The 21,458-nt window shown below is 35.1% G+C and overlaps 1 protein-coding gene across 5 annotated transcripts in view; it reads left to right on the forward strand.

Annotated features, from left to right (window-relative positions):
• Window positions 1-21,458, forward strand: part of LOC135583435 (callose synthase 3-like) — a 72,352-nt gene that overhangs the window by 19,369 nt on the left and 31,525 nt on the right. For all 5 annotated transcript variants that reach the window (XM_009414795.3, XM_065079044.1, XM_065079045.1 and 2 more), the window contains 14 exons: window positions 1,567-1,689; window positions 1,792-1,906; window positions 5,994-6,328; window positions 6,474-6,526; window positions 6,633-6,693; window positions 8,866-8,947; window positions 9,024-9,073; window positions 9,173-9,259; window positions 15,512-15,646; window positions 15,748-15,866; window positions 18,535-18,619; window positions 18,692-18,852; window positions 18,984-19,107; window positions 19,205-19,302. In XM_009414795.3, the coding sequence (XP_009413070.2) occupies window positions 1,567-1,689; window positions 1,792-1,906; window positions 5,994-6,328; window positions 6,474-6,526; window positions 6,633-6,693; window positions 8,866-8,947; window positions 9,024-9,073; window positions 9,173-9,259; window positions 15,512-15,646; window positions 15,748-15,866; window positions 18,535-18,619; window positions 18,692-18,852; window positions 18,984-19,107; window positions 19,205-19,302 (1,628 nt within the window). The remainder of the gene's footprint in view (window positions 1-1,566; window positions 1,690-1,791; window positions 1,907-5,993; window positions 6,329-6,473; window positions 6,527-6,632; window positions 6,694-8,865; window positions 8,948-9,023; window positions 9,074-9,172; window positions 9,260-15,511; window positions 15,647-15,747; window positions 15,867-18,534; window positions 18,620-18,691; window positions 18,853-18,983; window positions 19,108-19,204; window positions 19,303-21,458) is intronic.

Below are 21,458 nucleotides of genomic sequence, written 5' to 3' on the forward strand. Positions count from 1 at the left end.
TATGTCCAAATAGTCATGAATAATCAAGTATAGGCTTTGTTATAAGATTTAAAAAGTGTGTATATATATACATATATACATATACATATATATATATATATATTTACATATATACATATATATGTATATACATGTATACATATATACATATATACATATATATACATACATATATACATATATATATATATATTCACATAAACATATACATATATACATATACATATATACATGTATATACACATATATATACATACATACATACATAATACATACATACATACATACATACATACATACATACATATATATATATATATATATATATATATATATATATATATATATATATATATATATATATATATATATATATATATATATATATATATATATATATGCCTCAATTAGACAAAGTGAGTTGATTATGCACAGTGGTGTAAGAAGTGATAGTTGGAAAACAAAGAAAACATATGTCGGAACAACAAAAATACTGCCTTTTGTGAATTTATCCATGTACACAAAGAGATAGTTGGAAAACATAGAAGGCATGCCTGTACCTGTACCAGTGACCCAGACTGGTATGGGTCCATTTGAACAAAAGTTTACACAAGGAAGAGTAGGCCTTTTGAAGTGTCCTTGTCCTTATCATTGCACACTATGCTGGCAAGTTCAACAGAGTTGTCCATGGTGTACTGTGGTGAGCAAGCTTCTTCTAAGGCAAAAGCAGCAAAGCTATGAACATAGTTCATTGAGCTGCAAACTCATTTCATTAAGCTCTGAATCTATTTCATTCTGCTGATGAAGCAAGTGCAGAGAAAAGCAAAGATAACAAGAAATATAAGGAGAACAGATAATCAACTAGGGACTGCAACTGTTTTTTTGACTCCCAGGAACCAGGGCATTGCTGCTTTCAAAAGGTTAAAGCCCATACAGAAGGTTCTTATGTTTTATCTATGTCTTCTAACATTTATTATGGTAGTTTGAATCAAGGTTCGTTGTACCGTACCATACTGGCGTTTCGACCCGGGCTTGGTACGGTATGGTACCGGTGTACCGAGTGGTACATCAGGGTGTACCGAGCGGTCGAGTAATTTTTTATTTTTTATTATACTGTAGCAGTGCTACAATATAATACTGTAGTACTGTAGCAGTACCGGGCGGTCCGCGTACCGGTAACCTGTCGGACCGGTATGTACTGCCCGGTACAGGCGGTACGCTTCGGTACGTCAGACCTTGGTTTGAATGGCCATTATTCATGACATAATTTGCATTGTATTTTTCACATGCAGTGTATATTTCAGTGTATTTTCGAAATTAAGCTTAGAATTAAACCACGGAAATGACAATTGTTGTTTTTGTTGAACATTTTTTCATGTTGCTAATGTTTTCTTCTGGTGGTTTCTTCTGTTTCTACTATGGAATATTTGGTATGGTGATACTTGACTTCTACATAATTAATTGTAACTTGAAGTTATGTAGCTTGTGTTGGATAGGTGACTATGCTTCCTCATTTTGTTTCTACTAATGATATAGTTATTAATGCTCCATGCCATTTTATATCAGGAATCCAAGCTTGCTAAAGGACAACAATGGATTGGGAAAGTTAATTTTGTCGAGATCCGTTCATTTTGGCATATTTTTCGTAGTTTCGATAGGATGTGGAGCTTCTTTATCTTATCCTTACAGGTTACATCTTAGCCATATACCATTTGTAGTTTCTGTCTAGTTCTCTAATTTATTTATTGCTATTTCTGGTCATGAATTCATTTATTTTCCCTTTGGGGTAAGGTCATGATAATTCTTGCCTGGAATGGTGGCTCACCAAGTGACATCTTCGATCCTGCAGTATTTAAAAAGGTGCTGAGCATCTTTATTAGTGCTGCCATACTGAAGTTAGGACAAGGTAAGACGAGAGTGTGCATGTTGTATTCTTATAATACTTTCTCTTCCTGGTTTGGTCAAGTAAATCTTATGTCTTGTTTGTTGATTTTGTTTCTATTCCACCACTTGTTTTTGTTTCTAATCAGGTTGTCCTTTAGAATTATCTATATGCTTTCTCCGTGATCCAACTCTCAAACACACATACATAATATGATATGCATGTGCACATATTGTATTTGACTGTGAAATATGTATAGAGTCACAGAAATATGTATGTGCATATATACCCCCCATTCATTCAAATGTGTTTGGACTTGAGCAGTAAAGTTGCAACTTGTTGGTACGTTATCATCTAATGTAGATAACTACAGGGGCTTGTAGAATTGTAGACAATTATGCAAATTTTTAACACTATATGCTTTCCGAATTGCTAACATAATGAAATAAGTATATTTTCTAGCCTCTTTCCTGATGGTCATGTTTTTCCAAAACTGTTAAACTTTATAATAAATGTTTTGCTCTAATTTTGGCTAGGGAGTGTTTAAAAGATTTATCCATCATTTTTCGTTCTAATTCTTTGGTAAATACAAGTCCGGTGAATGTCTTAGACAGGGTTCACTATTTCGGGTACTGGACCCATCTTGGAGATTTGTTGTGTTAGTATGCACTAGTCTGTACTGGTGTACTGACATGGTACACTAGGGTGTGCCAACAGAGACTCACAATCTGTCTTGGTTGCTAATTGAACTGGTCCGTACCATACTGACTCGAGCGGTACAACAAACTTCGGTCTTAGGTTATAAGTCTGCTGACTTTTAGGCAAGCAAGTGAAATCTTTTAGCATTGTCCATTTTATGGAACTTGGTGGATTGGTTAAGTATGAATGCAGGCAACATAAAATATCAAACTTAATTTCTTTATGTTAATAACATTGTACAATGTAAAATGCATCTTGTAATCATAATTTGCAGTTTGGTGGTGGCTATATTATGGTAAATTCTTATCATATTTTAAGAAAACTACAGTGCTCATTTTATTGAAAACCATATCATATATCAGTTGCAAGCAAAACTAGTCAACCTTCTTGATACACTAAAAAATTCACAATGTTTATAGAGCTAGTGCATATGTACTATAACATTTGTTTTAATCCAAGGATAAAGAATTTAAGAAGATTGAGGAAGATCCATTTTTCCAATTTGTTTATAATGATTCAGATACTCTGATGGACTAGTTATGCACAGCCATGGACAAGGTTAATCCACTTCTTGATAGGGCAAGTGATCCATCAAATCCAATGAAATTCAATTTTGAATAGGTTGTGGAGGACCAGCAATAATTCGAGGAGGATGACAAGATTGTTAGGATCAAGAGTGTCACTAAGAGGGGGGTGAATTAGTGCAGCGGAAAACTTTTGCGATTTCAGAAAAGTGTTCGTTTCGATTAAAACTTATTCCGACGAAAGTGGTTTCGATTCAATCCGTTTTGGAGAGATTATGAACTTGAAAGCTTTCGTAAAAAGTGCAAGAGAGGATTAAGGAGATTTACAGTAATGTAAATTGCTCAAATGAAAAGCAAACCAGGATTTAGAGTGGTTCGGTCAACGTGACCTACATCAACTTTCGGATTCCTCCTCCGACGAGGTCTCCGACGTCCACTAAAGGCCTTCCTTCAATAGGTGAAGACCAACCACCGCTTTTACAGCGCTTTCTCCTTTTCACGGGTTTAGGAGAGAACCCTTACAAGTCTCACACCTCTCTTGAATGCTCTCAACACTTAGAAAGGGAGGAGGAGAACTCTAGAACTTTTACAACTTTTTAACACTTCAAAGACTCAAGAATATACCAATACTTTCGTGCCCTTTCATGCAGAAAAGGGTGGGTATTTTATAGACCCCAATGGCTTCAAAATTGGAGCAAAAAGTATCACATCCCCGGAATCCGGGGTACTGGCGGTACCATCGTCGTTACTGGGCCGTACTACCGCCACTAATATGACACTCGGCGGTACCATCGTCGAACAGGGGCGGTACCACCGTTGGCAGCACTACTGCCGGCGGTACCACCGCCCAGAAAACTAGGGGCACTGCCTTCCAGGTGGTGCCACCATTGGCCCTGGCGATGCCACCGCCGGCCATGTTTTCAGGGGCTGAATTGGGTGCTCAATTCGGCCCAATTCAGCCCTGTTAAGGGCCCAGTTGGCCCATAATTAAGTTAGTGGGATTACCTTCCAATCCTAACTTAATTTACGCTCTAACTACGATAATTAAAACATAATTTACAGTGCTTCTTGTTCCGGTGCATCAATTGCTCTTCCGGCGTACTTCTGGCGAACATCCGACGAACTCTCGGCAATATTCCGGCTGACTCCCGGCAAGCTCCTGGACTTTACGACGATCTTTTTTCATACTTTTGGATGTTGTATAATTTTGTGGTATATCATTCATAATAAAGGTTGCAATATTAGTTCGGTACCACCAATATTTATCTACCCAACAGTCTAATTGGCATACGGACTAGGGTAAACTAGGTAATATGCGGGTATAGTACCAAATAATAACCTTTTTATTTTTCAGTCTTGTTTAAGGTCAATACTCAGTATGTACCGAAGTATCAACACATGGTACATTGGTATGGTTTCGGTCTGTACTAGTCCAAGCCAGGATTGATATGAGTCTGATAACCGAGATTAATGACCTTACTTAAAACTTAAAAGCAATGTTTGCTGTACCATTCGAGTTGGTATGGTATGGATGGCATGGGCTGGTCCGACTAGCAACCGAGACGTGGATTGCTCGAGTCTCCGTTGGCACGCTCAAGTATACTATGTGTCAGTACACCTGTATAGACCGATATGTACTGACCCGACAAATCTTCGAGATTGGTCCGGTACCCGAAATGGCGAACCCTGCTTAAAAGTATATTAAAGGACATAATTAAGGCGAAAATGCAATATAAAATTTATCTGACCAGTTCGGTATTGATATAAGTCATTTCAATTGGTTTTTAGATATGGTGCATGTTGATATCTAAACTCTTCTGCTGCAACAAAGAGCTGATATTGGTACTACTTGACTGAGATTTAAAACTGTGGTCTGGGCTGCATGTCAGTCTACTTTGTAATACTGAACATCCATATCATGCATATTTTTGAAGTGTGGTAATTTGTAATTGATTTAATAGGTTTGGTAAGGGTGCCTTGATGAGAATTGAGATACCATGGTTAGGGTTGTGTTTCAATCTATTTTCAATCATTGATATACATTTTCTTAAATTAGATTTTTTGCTGCATGTGATTTGGTAGTATGGGATTCAGCATGAAGGTATATGATTTTAAGCTGAGATTGTATAGGATGGTTTGGTGTTTCAGCCAAAAGATTTGATCTACATGTTGATGCAACACATCCAAGTTTGGTTGTTCTTGTTAGGATATTATAACTGTGGAGGGTATTCATTTTTTAGAATATCTTTTTTGGTATTATTTCAATAAACAAATTCTATATGTGTAGAAGATATAGTGAAAACTAGTTATTTCCCTGATTTCTTTCTCATCTTCTTTTGTGTTTCTGGTTAGTTTAACTGGATTGCCATAATATTTCTGTTCATGTCTATATGACTGGGATGATCAGCACTTGACTTGGATTATCAAATCTTGGGCAAATGTTCCAGTAAGTAGATATTTTAATCAAGAAACTCAAATATGTTGAGTCATGGGAAATGGTTAGCATAAATTATAATTTTCAATATGGCCTTTAAATGGAATATACTGGCAAATAGGACTCATATAAGTGCTAAGTATTTAGTTTAAATTGTCCCCTTTGAAATTTTCTCTAGACTTTCTTTGTTGTTATTAGTTTTTATATTTACTTTCTCTTGGACTCTTTAGGTTACTTGCTGTTTTTTAATTATACTATCCAGCTTGTATAATTGGCAGAGAAGTTCTTTAAAATATTCTTAAATTCTTTATTTTTTGCATTTTCATATTTTTCATATTTTATATATTCTGAGATTGTCGGTTCTTTCAGTAAACTTTTTCTTCAGGAATGTTGTGCTAAATTGATCTCCGAGAAACGGTTTCCTGTTTGTAACATACTGTAATTTATTTTGCAGCTATCCTGGATGTTATGCTTAGTTGGAAGGCAAGAAAAAGTATGTCATTACCAGTTAAGCTGAGATATATCTTAAAGGTAATTTCAGCTGTTTCATGGGTGATAATATTGCCGGTGACATATGCCTACACATTAGAAAGTCCTTCTGGACTTGGAAGGATTATGAAAGGTTGGGTTGGTCATGGACAAAGTCAGCCATCAATATACTTTTTGGCAGTTGTCATATACTTGTCACCAAATATGCTTACAGCTTTGTTGTTTCTGTTTCCATCACTGAGACGGTATCTTGAAAGTTCCAATTACAAAATTATCATGCTGATGATGTGGTGGTCTCAGGTACTTGAGCTAGTTATTACTTTGATTGTTGGTACTTGGTATGAGATGTTTTGACTTGTCACTATAATCTTTGAGATATCAGAAGATTTTGTACCTTTTCTTATATTCTTCTTTTCCCTTATGTGCCTCTCATTCAAAATGGCAGCCTCGTCTCTTTGTTGGGAGGGGAATGCATGAAGGACCTTTCTCACTTTTTATGTAAGACTGGATAAATCTTGATCAACCATTGTCCATCTTAAGGTGCACAAACAATGAATGGTTAGACATGTTTATATTGAGAAGCATTTACTTGTGTCATTGCCAGGTATACATTATTCTGGGTGTTGCTCATACTAACAAAGCTGGTGTTTAGTTACTATATTGAGGTACAATTTTGCATTGTTATTATTTTTTGATGGTCTGTCACTTTTTATTTGTATTACTTTTGAAATTCCAGATCAGAAACTATTGCCAGAGTTTATACTGTAATAGCATGTAATTCTATAGCTTGCCAGAGTTTGCACATCCTTTGTATGATATGAGGTAAGTTGTATAAACATGGACATAAGTGTGGGACATGGATTCAAAATGATATGGCACACTATTTAGAAAAACATAAACAAACTGAAATAACATTGGTCTTAAGACAACAATTTAAATCCGTGGTTTCTGTGTTTTGTTTTACTTTTATGTATCCATGTATTTTTCATTCAATTTATTAAACCAATTGTCCTTGTTTCCATAACCTATAATGACCATAGCAACATTCATATAAATAGCAAATCATTTACAAAAATACTATGCACATAGAAAATATTCATGTATGTTGTATGTAAAACAGTAAAAGTCCTACTATTTGTGCTTTTTGCTAAAGTTGTTCCTATTGGATATGCTGATAAGCTTTAAACAATATACCTATCTTGTGTGTATGGAATATTTAACATAAATATCTCTAGTTAGTGTGTTTTAAAGAATTTAATTCATGTTGATGGATATGACATATAGTTATAGGCACATCGACCATTTAGAAGCGCCCTTGCTTCATAAATGCTTGCATTTGTAGACAGGCTTTTACAGTGTATTTTATTAAATTTAATGCACTGGATGGATACTGTTCTGGAGGAAAACTTCATAGCTTTCTTGGTCTCTTTCCTTTGTTGACTTTTTGAGAGTTTGGCAAGCAAGAATGAATGCATTAATTTAGCAAATTAACAAGTCAATGCTGTTCTGAAGGAGGAAAACTTCATCGTTTTCTTGGTCCCTTTCCTTTGTTGACTTTTTGAGAGTTTGACAAGCAAGATTTAATGCATTAATTTAGCAAATTAATAAGTGCTTCGTTTTAGTTCGTGCACAAGGGCCCAGATTATATAAGAAAAACCTGAGTTCTCATTAGAATGAAATTATGAGGAAAATTTTGTAAACTTAAAAGATAAAAGGGAAATGAAAATTTAATTTAATTGTGGTTCTGGAAGATGAGTAGGTTAGCTGTTTGATACAAATCTTGAGATGCTAGTGGATGTTAACTTGTTAAGTCAAAAAGGTTGTTATGTTATTCTTCTATAACTTGAGATGCTAGTGGATGTTAACTTGTTAAGTCAAAAAGGTTGTTATGTTATTCTTCTATAATGAAAAGAGGAAAAGGGAAAAAATGAATAGGTTAGCTATGAATTGGAGATGATTATAGGAGAGAAGAATTTATAGGTTAGCTCTGAACTGCGATGAAGGTTGGGATGTGCCAAAATATGATGTTCTAAACTATATATTATCAAGTAGTTAAAAGAAGGTGAAACTTGGTACCAAGCTAAGCTTTATCCTCGACAACCTTGGCTACTAGTACTATGATTCAAGTCGTAGAAGGAGTCTCCTATTTAGGTGATTTGTCTATGTACATTAACCTTCCCTAGACCTTCTATTGGCGGAGCCTGTTGCACTAAGATGCTTCTTTTAGCTGACTTATAAAAAATTAAAAATGAGAATGTAAGAGAGGGAGTAGTGTTGAGTAAAAAATTTCTAAAATTCATGGCTGCAAATCAACGTGCCATAGAATGACAAGTAAGCAGTTCAAGATTAGAAAAAGGAGAAAGTCAACAGAATTGTAAGTATAAATATGGAAAGATTTTGGAGAAGACACTGACTTTAGAGGAGAGAAGTGCAGCATAAGAATTAATATTGACAGTGATTAACAGAAACTGGCTATGCAAAAGTTGGATGTTTTGGAAGACAGAATGGGAACATCCTTTTGATGAACAAAACTTTAAATTATTACTACGTGTGACAAACAAAATTTTGAAACCAAGTCAATCTTCTTGAGATGGGGAAAGGAGGTCCACAATCTTTGGGATAGACTTTAATGTTTTTATTGTTTGCTGAATGATACATTAAGAAAGATTGTAAGCACATCTGCTTGATTTGAAACTCTAATGCAAATTTAAAAAATGGTTACTTTTGCTTGTTATGTTCCAAGTTAGATGATATTTAGAGATTGGTGGTACTTCTAGAGTTTCTGCATTTTGAAGGTGTAAGACTATTTAGGGATTTCTTTTTGTTTTTATATACAGATTAAGCCTCTTGTTAGCCCGACAAAAGATATCATGAGAATTCCAATAAGAACTTTCCAGTGGCATGAGTTCTTTCCTCAAGGTAACAGCACAAACTGAATTGAATATGTGCTCTGGTTCGACTAAATGATTTGTGTTTGTGCCCTTTTCTTTTGCAGCAAAGAACAATATTGGTGTTGTAATTGCTCTTTGGGCTCCAATTATTCTTGTATGTTTTTTCTTTACCATTGTATGAAAGACACCATTTCTTTATTGTTATGATAACCATTTGGCTTGTAATTGTTATTGATCTTACATGTTTTGCTAGGTTTATTTCATGGATACTCAGATTTGGTATGCAATCTTCTCCACGTTAGTTGGTGGGATTTATGGTGCTTGTCGTCGTCTTGGCGAGGTTGGTGAAGCATCTCTCTTGATATTCTGTGCATATGTTTGTTCTTTATTTTTAGCCAGTTGCTTCATTTGGGTCGAATTTCGTATTTTACCCTTTATGATTATGATAATTAAATCGGTACAACAAGATTAGAAGACAAAGGTGTGATTGCTATGCTTGGTTGTTAATGTGAGATTTTCAAAGATTCATGATCCAAATTTTCATTTATTTTGATATTTTGAATCAAAATTAATCTAGTGCCACATAGCTTTAGCCTTGTAGCAAGATACAGACTTGACAGGTTGGTATATGCCTATGGGTTTAAAAGAACTAGCACATAAATCATTGAAATTTAATATGCTTTTTGTTAATGAACTAAGATAAACTATTTCATTTTTTATGTCTAGAGGATAATGCAAGAATTTTCTTTTCATTATTTTGTATATATAATATATGATATAACTACTTTGTGACCTAAGAGACTAGAGTTCGAGTCACGGAAACAACCTTATTATACTTAGAGAGGTAAGGTTGCATACATCGAAGCATTGTACCTCCATAGACCCTTCATTGGCGGGAGCCGGTATGCCCTTTTATTTTACCATATGTTCTATATATACTATATTGGGAGGGTTTATGAAATGTGAATTATGATATAATTCCATTTCTCCAAGCATCAACAATAACATCATGTTATAATGCCCCAACTATTTAGAGTCAATAATATGTATAAAGCAATATCCTTGGTGAAATTGTCTCACTGCAACTATTTAGAGTCAATAAAAGGTATTTAAATTTTTATTTAGATTTTTTCATTATATCCTTAATTTCTTATAAGGTCTCTCATTAGCTCTTCATATACTAAAAACACTTATTGTCTCACTGCTTCTAATTGCAGCATTTACAAGACTCCTTAGCATACATTCAGACATATGAATCAATTATTCCTCATTTTATCCTCTATTAAAGTTATACTTATTCCTATTAACTACACGCATCCATCTCAACATTCACAAATGAGTGAAACATATATTTTTATATATTTTATTTTTTAACCACCTAGTATTTAGATCCATATAGTATTATTAGCTTGACAAAAGGCTTGCAAGATCTACCTTTTAATTCAAAAGAAATCTAGTGATTACAAAATTTTTGGTGATCCTTTCCATTTTATTCATCCAATTTTTACTCTTTTTCAATAATATTTTTTACAATCCTTTCATCTTGTTAAATAATTAATTCACAATACCTAAAACTTTTAATACTAAAAATTTATTCATCTAACTTAACTGTAATCTTAGTTCATTTTCCCAAGCATAACATGAGTCTACCAATTGAAGGCTTGATATTTTATAATCTATCACATCGATATTGATCCCTCTCTAACAAATAATTGATATACTTTTTAAAATATCAGGAAACGAATCTATTAAAGATGGTGAAAAAGATATATATCAAATTGCTAAAACTAGGGAAAGAAAGTGTAATGATTTAGGTAATATTAGATGCATTAAAGACGAAGATCAAAGAACACTTATTAGTGATAGCAAAATTAAGAAAAGATGGAGAAATTATTTTTATAAATTATTTAATGAATATTCCACATAGGACTTAGTTTTAATTAAGGTTCATAAGTTCGTATCGTATCGGCGTTTCGAGCTTCGCTTGATACGATACGGTACAAGCACACCGAGCGGTATGCTAGGGTGTATCGCTCGGTACGTGTGTGTGTGTGTGTGTGTATTGTAGTGTGCTGCTCGGTACGTATCAGTGATTTAAATAGCGCTAGGCGCCAAGGCCCAAAAACGCCCGAGACGCTAGGCGCTCGCCCGAGCAAAGTGAGGCGCTAAAATATAAAAATATATAATATAATTAATAAATATAATTATTTAAAAATTTAAATTAAAATATGCTATTAAATTAAGAAAATCTAAGATACAAAATCACAATGTCACATTAACAAAAAGTTTTAAAATTCAAAACAATAAAATTTTATATCAAAGTCATTCATCATAATTAATATTATCGTCATTTTCACAGAAATTATTTTCATTGAATCTTTTTTTGATGCTATTGGAGACTCTATTGAGTTGTTCTGTCCACTTGCCATTTATCTTGAAACCTAGCAATAATTTCAAATAAATAAAAATTAACAGTATTAAAATTAAAATAATATATTATTAATCTATTAACAGTATTAAAAATTAATAATTTCAAATAAACCTAATAATATTAACAGTATACAGTATATTATTAACAGTATACTGTATAATGTTAACAGAAGGAGAAGGAAGTGTAAGGGGGTGTTGAGCCTGCTGACTAAGAAAAGAGAAATCAGTAGCAGCAACGGAGTGTAAGGAGGCAGCGGCAACGGCAACGGCAGCGGGAGCAGGAGCGGGAGCGGGAGCACGAGCGACAAGCAGCGGGAGGCGCGAGCGGCGACAGCGGCAGCATTTGCGAGCAACGACAACGGCAGCGTTTGCGAGTTGCAACAGCGGCGAGCAGCGGGATCGGGAGCGGCAGCGACAGCGAGGGTTAGGGTTGGGTTGTTACTGATATCGGTTTTAGTTGGTTCGATTGAACCAACTAACCACCGGAGACCGAACCAGGACCTCACCCGAAGCGCCCAGTGCTTGGGTCTGGTTCGGTCGCCTTGGTTAACCCAGGCGCTCGCTCGAAGCGCCCAGTGCTTGGGCTCGGGCGAGCGCCCAGGCGACGCCTCTTTGAAGTGCGCCGCCTGGAAGATTAGCGAGGCGCTCGGGCCTCGCCTTGCCTCGACCGAGCGCCTAGGCGAGCGCCCGAGCGCCTTTTTAAATCGCTGGTACGTATATATATATATATATATATATATATATATATATATATATATATATACATATATAATATAAAAATATAAAAATAATATAAAAAAAAGAAAAGGAGACGTCTGTTGCCTCGGCGATGTTGCCTCCTTTTCTTCTCCTCTTTGCATCAGGCGAGGAGGTCTTCTCCTCATTTGTGGTATTTGGTGAAGACGTCGAAGGCTGTAGATGTCTCCAGCCTTCGGCGAAGAACATGCCGAAGGCCACAGGCATCTTCGGCCTTAGGCGAAGACCGCGACGAAGAAGAAGTCGAGTCGTTACCTCTTTGTTACCTCCTGGATCGGGATCGTCAAGGGAGGGTAGCACCGGATCGGGAAGCGTCGAGGTTCTCCCGATTCTCCCCCTTCTTCACCCTCTTCTTCGAGTGCCTTCTCCCTCTTCTCCCTCGACGCTTCTTCTTCCCTCGTCGTAGCTAGACTGATACCGCCCAGTGGCGGGCAACGATAGTCGAAATCGACCGTTACCACCCGATACAACACTGTATCGGACCTAGGTCAACGGTACCACCCGATACGAGCGATATCATTCGGTATTATAATTCTTGGTTTTAATGATAAATAATAGTAGTAGATTTAATAATCATAGATTTGTTTGTGAAATTAGAGCTACTGAGGTAAAAGACATCTTAAAAAAGATTAAAATAGATAAGAGTGTGGGACCTAATGGTATCCCAATTGAGGTTTAAAAAAGTTTAGGGGATAAGGGAGTAGCTTAGTTAATTAGCTTATTTAATAAAATTATAAAATTAAAAGATGCTTAATGAACGGAGAAAGTGTTTTTTAGTGCTAATTTACAAGAAAAAAGTTGACATAAAATTGTTTAAATTGTAGAAGAATTAAAATCATGAGCCATACTATGAAACTTTGGTAAAGAGTTATCAAGAGTAGGATAAAGCTTGAAACAAATTTCTTTGTAAATCAATTTGATTTTATGCTTGGAAAATCAACTATAGAAGCTCTTATTAAGACAATTAGTATATTAATATATAGAAAAAAAAAGACTTGTGTATGGTTTTTATTGACTTAGAAAAATCCTATGATAGAGTTCCTAGAGATTTATTATGATGAGTTTTAGAAAAAAAAAGATATATCTACTAATTATATTGATATTATTAAGGATATGTATAATAATGTAGCTATTAGTGTTAGAACTTAGAAGTTAGAACTATAAGGAGTATGCCTAGTAAGTTTCCTATTAGTATAGGATTATATCAAGAATCTATTTTAAGTCCCTATCTTTTTACATTGATGATGAATGAATTTACTAGTCATTTATATGATAGACCTCTCTAGTGCATGTTATTTGTTAATAATATTGTCTTAGTTGATGAGAGCCTAAGTGAAATTAAATATAAACTTGAGCTATGAGGTAATCCTTCGAAACTAAAAGATTTAGATTAAGTAGGACTAAAACTGAATATATGAGATGTAAAATAATACCAGGAATAGGCAAGGGAATATAGTTAAGTTGAATGGACAAGTTCTGTTAAGTAAAAGCTTTAGGTATCTTAGATCAATTATTCAATAAAATGTAGAAATCAATGAATATATTATTTATAGAGGAAAAACATGATGGTTAAAATGATGAGGGGCATCACGAGTCTTGTGTAATCATCGGATACTTTTATGACTCAAGGAAAATTTGATAAGATAGTTGTGAGATCAGCAATGCTTTATGAATTTGAGTATTAGACAGTTGAAAAACAACATATACAAAAAGTTTGTTGCTGAGACGAAGATACTAAGATGGATGTGTGGAGTTACTAGGAAAGATAAAATAAAAAATATTTTTATTTATGAATAGCTAGGTATCGCTTCGATAGAGGACACGATGAGAGAGAGTTGTTTAAGATGACATGGACATATGCTTAGGAGACTTCCGGATGTGGTAGTTAGAAGAGATGAAATGATTAATATTAGTGGTACGTGAAGAGGTAGAGGAAGACCTAAATAGACTTTAATAGAAATTATAAATAAAGATTTAAGTATCATAAACTTAACTAAACACATGACTTTTTATAGATCCCACTGGCGGCAAAAGATCCATATGGCTAATCCTTAATAGTTGGGACTTGCGGTTTTATTATTATAGTAGAAAACATATCCATGGTTTATTAAAACTGAAGCTCGTAAAAATTTTTAAATGCTAATAGGGAAAATGAGTTAAGCTTTGACTAGTTAGAGGACTCCACACGTACAACATAAGAAGTTCTGCATGATTAGGTCCCTCTCCAGAAGTCATGTTAGAAATTTACCAAATTTCTGTATGAAGTTATCCATATTATGTTTGCAGGTGTGGGGAAACTGTGATGTGCAAGGTGCAGTGATGTGCCTGTCTTTAACCAGCGCGGGCCTGACACAGGAAACCTTTTTTCTTTTTTGGGCAATGGTTGAAAGCCTGCTAACTCATCTTTTTAAAAGGACTAAGTGGAGAGACAAAAAGGAAAAAGAAACATCATGGTTAAGGAAGTGGTTGAAGGAGCAGAGCAAGCTTCGAAGAATGATCACTGTGATACAGGCAGAATACCAAAGTTTTAGATTTAAGGATCTCCTTAGTTTCTCTCCCTCTATATTTGATCTAAGGTCCCGTAGTTTCCAAATTCCCCAGCAAATTAATCTTAATAGTCTATCTCAAAAAAGGCATACACACTTTAATTATGATACAAGTTGTTTGAGACACTGTAATTCTATATATATGGATCAATTTTTTAGCTATCATGTCTCTTTAATATAAAATGTGTTTAGATGTCCCAAGAACTTGCTGGTTTCGATTTGTTTTCTCTGTTCTGCTTTTCCAATACTTGCACACCATCATCTGAGCATGTAGAATAATGGCATATTGGGCTCTTATTTGGCCACATGCCAATGCATGCTAGAAGGGGCATAGCAACAAAATAAACATATCAGTAGTTGTGTTAGTTGACACACTAATGTGACCACTTGCCACTAATCTACTACCATCTAGTTTAAAGTAATTCATTTGGTTGCAGTACTGTTTAGGATAACGTTCATTGTGATATTAGGGATTCATCAGAAACCGGTATATGTGTTGGCATCACTAGATTAGGATAAAGTTATCATCTTATGTACTTTTACATGAATGATGGTGTGTGGGATAGAGATGTAACATGATTCTCAAAAACTATGCTATAGCTTTTTCATTATGGCATATGCCCAACAATTATGTCAATTAAATACTAAAGGAATCTTTTCTTTGTTTTGCTTATGATTGTTTCAATCTTAAATTCTTTGTTACATGAATCCATCTGATTTATTTGAGTATCTCAGTTCACTCTGTACAAATTGGGTTTTGTTCCTCCCAAAGGATGACATTGTTCATCTGTGGCTTATTCTTTTAGTCTTTATTAATTTTTTGTGTAATTAACTTTTGTTTGTTTTGGGCCCCATTACAGATTCGATCGTTGGAGTTGCTAAGATCCAGATTTGACTCACTTCCTGACCAATTTAATGCCCGTCTTATTCCAGTTAACAATTCTGAGAACAAAAAAAAGGGGCTAAAGGCTTCTTTATCCCGTCGGTTTGGTCAGGTTTCATCAATTTTTGGAAGCCTTTTTTCCCCAGAGCCCTTGTTCTTAATGTTTATCATATTCCTGATCACTTGTAACTCTATAATATTTGCTTGTTTCAGATGCCTAACATTGCTAAAGAGAAACAACCGTATGCTGATAAACAGATGCGAGCTAGATTTGCTCAAATATGGAACACAATTATCACAAGCTTCCGGAAAGAGGATCTTATAAGCAATAGGTAGCATTGACACTCTGACAATTATAGGTCCCTAAGTATTCTTTTTTTTCTGACAGACTTTAGTGTGGATCATTTAAATTCACACCTTGTGGTGAAGTTCCTGCAGCATGACTTGATGCTTAGGTATTTTTTTAAGCTAGGCATAAACCATGCTTTTGATGTACACGCTGCACATGGCCATTTGCTTGAAAATTTGGCTCCATGCGTGATCATCCTGCAACATTGTAAATCTTGGAAAAGTTAGCCTATCTGATCACTGTCCCTTAGCTTTCAGGTGCATGATATATGCCAAAAGAGAGAGAGAGGGATCAAATATTGATCAGGAGAGTTTGGAATAACGGAGCTAGTAAGGCTAGTGGACATGTTGGAAACAGTGATTAATAGATAGATAGAGATAGAGAGAGATTGTAGTAGATTACAAGGATTGCCATGTCAGATTGTGCAAGCTGGCATGTAGTGTACTGGAAAGGTACTAGGACTGACATGTACTAGCGCTAGTATTGGTAGTGTCTCTGAGTTATGGGCTTTTTTCAGTGACAATGCACATGAGCAACAGGAACAACACCGTAAGGCATGGTTAGCATGTGTCATATCATGTGCTTTGTTGACTTAGTAGTTAGTATCATCATGCCCGTTACATGTGGCATGTTAAATCATGGTTAATTGTACTCAACAGGAGAGTGGATGAAACAAAGAAAAAAATGATGGCTGATGGGAGAGAACAAGATGGAAAAAAGGACCATCGTTTTATGATCGGAGTTAGAGGGTAATATGTCTGGTATGTTTTGAAAACAAAGGACTAGTCAGTCTGGTTAATTGTACTCAACAGGAGAGTGGATGAAACAAAGAAAAAAATGACGGCTGATGGGAGAGAACAAGATGGAAAAAAGGACCATCGTTTTATGATCGGAGTTAGAGGGTAATATGTCTGGTATGTTTTGAAAACAAAGGACTAGTCAGTCTGGTTTAGTTCTAGCAAAACCTATGCTTAATCCGATTTTAGAGGGATGGATTAGGACTGTCCAATATTTGAGATTCTGAATGCCCATAATTTTCTGATAGGTGTAGAAAGATGATATGTCGAACTGGAGGGCACCAATATTTTTTGAGTAGGCTATTAGGAAGAGACCTTTTTCTATTTCATTACAAATTCTCCTATGTTTTGTCAATCCAAATTCCAAGGCTTTGCAATAGTCAGACCATACTTTTTTCTTTTGTATCTGTCTTGTAGGTCATGCTTGGATCTAAAAAAGTTGGTCTACTGGTGCTAATTTCCATCTATATTTATTAAGTTCTTGTATTTAAAATGATCACTACATTTGCAACATAGCATCTCCTGAATGGAGGTCCTTTTGATATCGGTCTCCACTGTGCCCAAAATGCATAATAGCATTGAATAGACAAGACTGCTTGGTAAAATATACATAAATATCTGAAACATAGTAAAATAATTAACTAAATTCAGTACTTTTCATATTGCTAAATTCCAACCTTCTTCAGTTACAAGTTCTTTTAAAGAAACTTGTATTAAAATGACCATCTAACGATGATTGATAAATTGAAAATCTAACTCCACATGTCAGGCCATTTTGTCACAGCAATGAATGCAAAAACTCTCCCTGCTAACCTGGTTGATGCTCTGTAAAGCATAACTGGTACGAATGAAACAAAGTAGGGGACAAATAAGTATAGGAACACAAAAACCTTTCTTATCTTATGTTGAACTAGTGTACAGATACATGGTATGTGGACATGTACTGCAGTGCCATTTTGCTTTGGGAGGGGAGGCTGCACCAGAGAAAAAGAAGGAAGAAAGGAATAAGGAGGATGGGTACCGATCCGTCAGCAGCAGGCGGACGAGCCCGTGATTCCCGTATCACGCATTTGCAACATGTGGCAAACTAGCAGACACATGTGAAACTCAAAGCACGGTTCTAAAATAAAATGTATATTGCAGTGGACCACTCGAAAAGGGGTGGTTCACATCCTGATTCATGCTCAGATTGATATTGTAGGTCGATGTGGACCAGTCCAGTCAAACTTGCATTTCTTGTTCTTAATTTCGATCAATCTTTGACTGGACTGATTGGTTTCCATCATGGCTTTTGATCAAAGGTATCTTTTATTTTTAAAATTGTTTTGCTATTGCCTACTAAAATTGTTAAATGTCCAGCCTTTAAATTTTCAATCTTTCGACCTTCTGCTGTATATGTGAGGATTAATTTGGACCACCTTTTAAGTCTTAGATTGTTCCTTTTTTGTGGATTTTTTGTTCTTTCATTGGTGATGAAGACTCAACATTTCAGATTTCTTTATTATAAATAATTTTGCTGTTGCCTTTTGGAAAAAATAATCATTGGTGAGAAACTATCTGGTAAATAAACATTACAATGAATAATGAAAAGTCAAAATGCTCAACCTCACTTGACAATTTTCTTATTCCAGAAATTAATTATGTTCAAGACTTCAAGGTAAAAGTGATTTATCATCAATCCAGTAGTATAAGTTAAATTTTCTTCTCCCGTTGATTATTTTGTACATGGAAAACACCTGGATTACTATCGATTACATGTGTCTAAATGATTTAACACAGGCCTCAATGTGTTTAGTATTTACAAAATATTTTTTATTTAGATCTACTGAAATTTCCATCTGGGATGGTCTACAGGGAGATGGATTTGTTGCTTGTTCCATACTGGGCAGATCGGGAACTTGACCTACCCCAATGGCCTCCTTTCTTGCTTGCTGGCAAGGTAAATGTTAAGCTCACTGAATGATCAACATTTTTTTAATATGTAATCATGTGGGCTTTTTTTGTTTTCAAGATTCCAGTGGCTGTGCACATGGCCAAAGATAGCAAGGGAAATGATCATGAACTTCGAAAAAGGCTCCAAACAGATGATTATATGCAATGTGCTGTTCATGAATGTTATTTGTCATGCAAAATTATTATTAGAAACATAGTTAAAGGTGTTCCTGAGGTGGAGTAAGCAATCATCCTTTGTTATATTTACATTTCATGCATAATATAATGTTTGGCAGTGCCATGCTTGGAATCAGTTTAACATTTTACTGTTTGTTACTAAATTCACATGTCTTTGTTTTTGGTTATTATAGGGTCATTACGAATATATTTGACATGATCGATTCACATATATCAGGGAAGACACTCATAAGTGAATTGCAAATGAAAGCTCTTCCAGATCTGTATGATCTATTTGTCAAGTTGATTAAATACCTGGTACTGATGCTTATTTTCTTCTCTCTTCAATTGTATTTAGCACTTTAGCGGAACCATTTTCAAGGTTGCCTTGCTTATAATTATTTCTTTCATATAGATGGATAATAATGCAGGAGACTTCAAGAATGTTATCCGTTGTTTCCAAGACATGCTTGAGGTTGTGACGAAGGACATAATGGAGGGAGAATTCCCTAGGTACTGAATTCTATCAGAGAACTTTGCATGGTTGATATTCTGTCATGCTATGCATGTTGAATTGGCATAAAACACGACATTGCACCTATGTTGTCCATCTTTCTATTGTAATTTGCAAATTATGTACCATGAGGATTGTTACATAGATTAAACACATTAAATTATAAAAGTGTCTTCGAGAACTACTAAATTTAGACCATGAACTTCAAAAATGATATATCCCAAAAGTGGCAAAAAACCTACCAGAAGTCTACCTATATTAAGCATTACACTTTGGACTTTCTTGAAATGATCTATATTATTTACAGTATGCCAATTGTCAAGAGATGTCAACACAGGAATTTAGCAATCTGATTACACCTATTTAACCACTTTTCACCAGAAGTGTCTTGATCCAGTTTGATAGGATAAGATAACTGGTTAGAACTTGATGAGTCAAGAATACCTTGGCCAAAGTCAATAGTTGTTCATCCACCCTGGCTCTCTATTCCAAGTTAATTTGCCTACCACATCCAACGTGGTACTAAACCTGGGGTTTCACAAGTAGTCAAGAAGTCTTGAATGGCCCAAGCTTCATAGCTTTCTTTTTTTAAAAATCCCTTAGCAACAGATTGTTAATAAATTGAACTCAGAGCTTTTGTCATCAGCACACCCATAAGAATGGGTTATCCAAATTGTATTGGATAATGTAACAAGCGCCCACCTGGTTATTAGGGTCAAGAAACATGTTCGTGTTTAATCCCCACCAGCCCAATTGGGATGCAGGGAATTCTGTACCAGTGCGAAATTAGTACCTGTGTGGTTAATTGCATAGTGTGTGACAAGTCATTTTCCATATGTTCCACAATATGGGCTTGTGGTTCTTATATGTTGGTTGGCATATATAAGGTGTTAAAGCTTGATGCAGTGGTTTACTTTCTCCAAACCAATCTAAAATTAAACTGCATTGGTTTACTTTCTGCACCTGGAAGCTGTAATCTTGTGATTTTAATGACAGTAGATCATCTCAAATATCGGCTATTCATCATCATTTCCTATGGTTGTCAAGAGTGCATTCCTCACCGCAGAAAGCATTAATAGTAATAAAATTTAATTTTACTTTCAGAGGTCTGATTTGTGCTATATCAAATTTGTTCCTAGTAATATTATTTTCCTATGTGATTATGCTTGACGCATCAAGTGTTCAGGTTGAAGCAAACTATGAAATTGACTTCAGGGAACAATTACACTATGAAAGGACAATACAACTAATTAAAAGGATAAAACCAATCTAAAATTAAACTTTGCACTGATGTGAACAATATGATCTGTATGATTTATTTAACTCATATATTGATTTAGATTGTAAGAAATGACTATATTGTCACTTTGAAATGAGCAGTTGTGGATTATGTCGGTATTCATCTATCTAATTGCTAAGTTGCACAATCTCAGAAAATCAGTCTCATGTTGCCTACCTCATGTGCCTGATTCTAGGTTGGTCTTTCAAGTTTAAATCTAAATCTAAATTTTGCCTAACACATTCATTGAACCTAAATCTGCATGTGTATGAATAGCTAAAATACATCAAACAATGACACAAAACAAAGGCAGTAGTTTTATCTAAGGTTGTTTAATTTGAACCGTCATTCTCTTTCCAGTTGTCGCATATATTCATGCAACTCTACATGTGTGTGACTAATTCACATACTTGAATTAATTTGAACTGCTATTGAATGTGATTAATTCACATTCTCTTTCCAGTTCTCCTTAATTTGAACTGCTATTGATTTGAATCATCATAAATTCAGACCATTACTGTCACTACACTCCTTTTGTAAGCACACATACATCAAACCTAAGTCTACATTTATGGGATTAATTCAGATACATCAAATGGCATACCATCAGCTTTAGTTTTCTTTCTAAGTCAACCAAGTCAAAGTTCACATTTTCTATTTCAACCATTTCTTTTGGGCTTCAATCAAGTGGCAATGATTTTCAAATTTTCCACACAATTATTTCAAGCTTAAAATGTTGCAGGTAATATGAACTTTTGAACCATGGACTATTTTCTGCATGCATTTTAAATTGTTTCAAGCTTGATGATGGCAGATTTATGAAAATTATAAGTCATGCCTACCTGGTTAAGCTACCAACACTAATGACAGGTAACC

This window comes from Musa acuminata, chromosome BXJ1-8, assembly GCF_036884655.1.
Source record: "Musa acuminata AAA Group cultivar baxijiao chromosome BXJ1-8, Cavendish_Baxijiao_AAA, whole genome shotgun sequence".
NCBI lineage: Eukaryota > Viridiplantae > Streptophyta > Magnoliopsida > Zingiberales > Musaceae > Musa > Musa acuminata.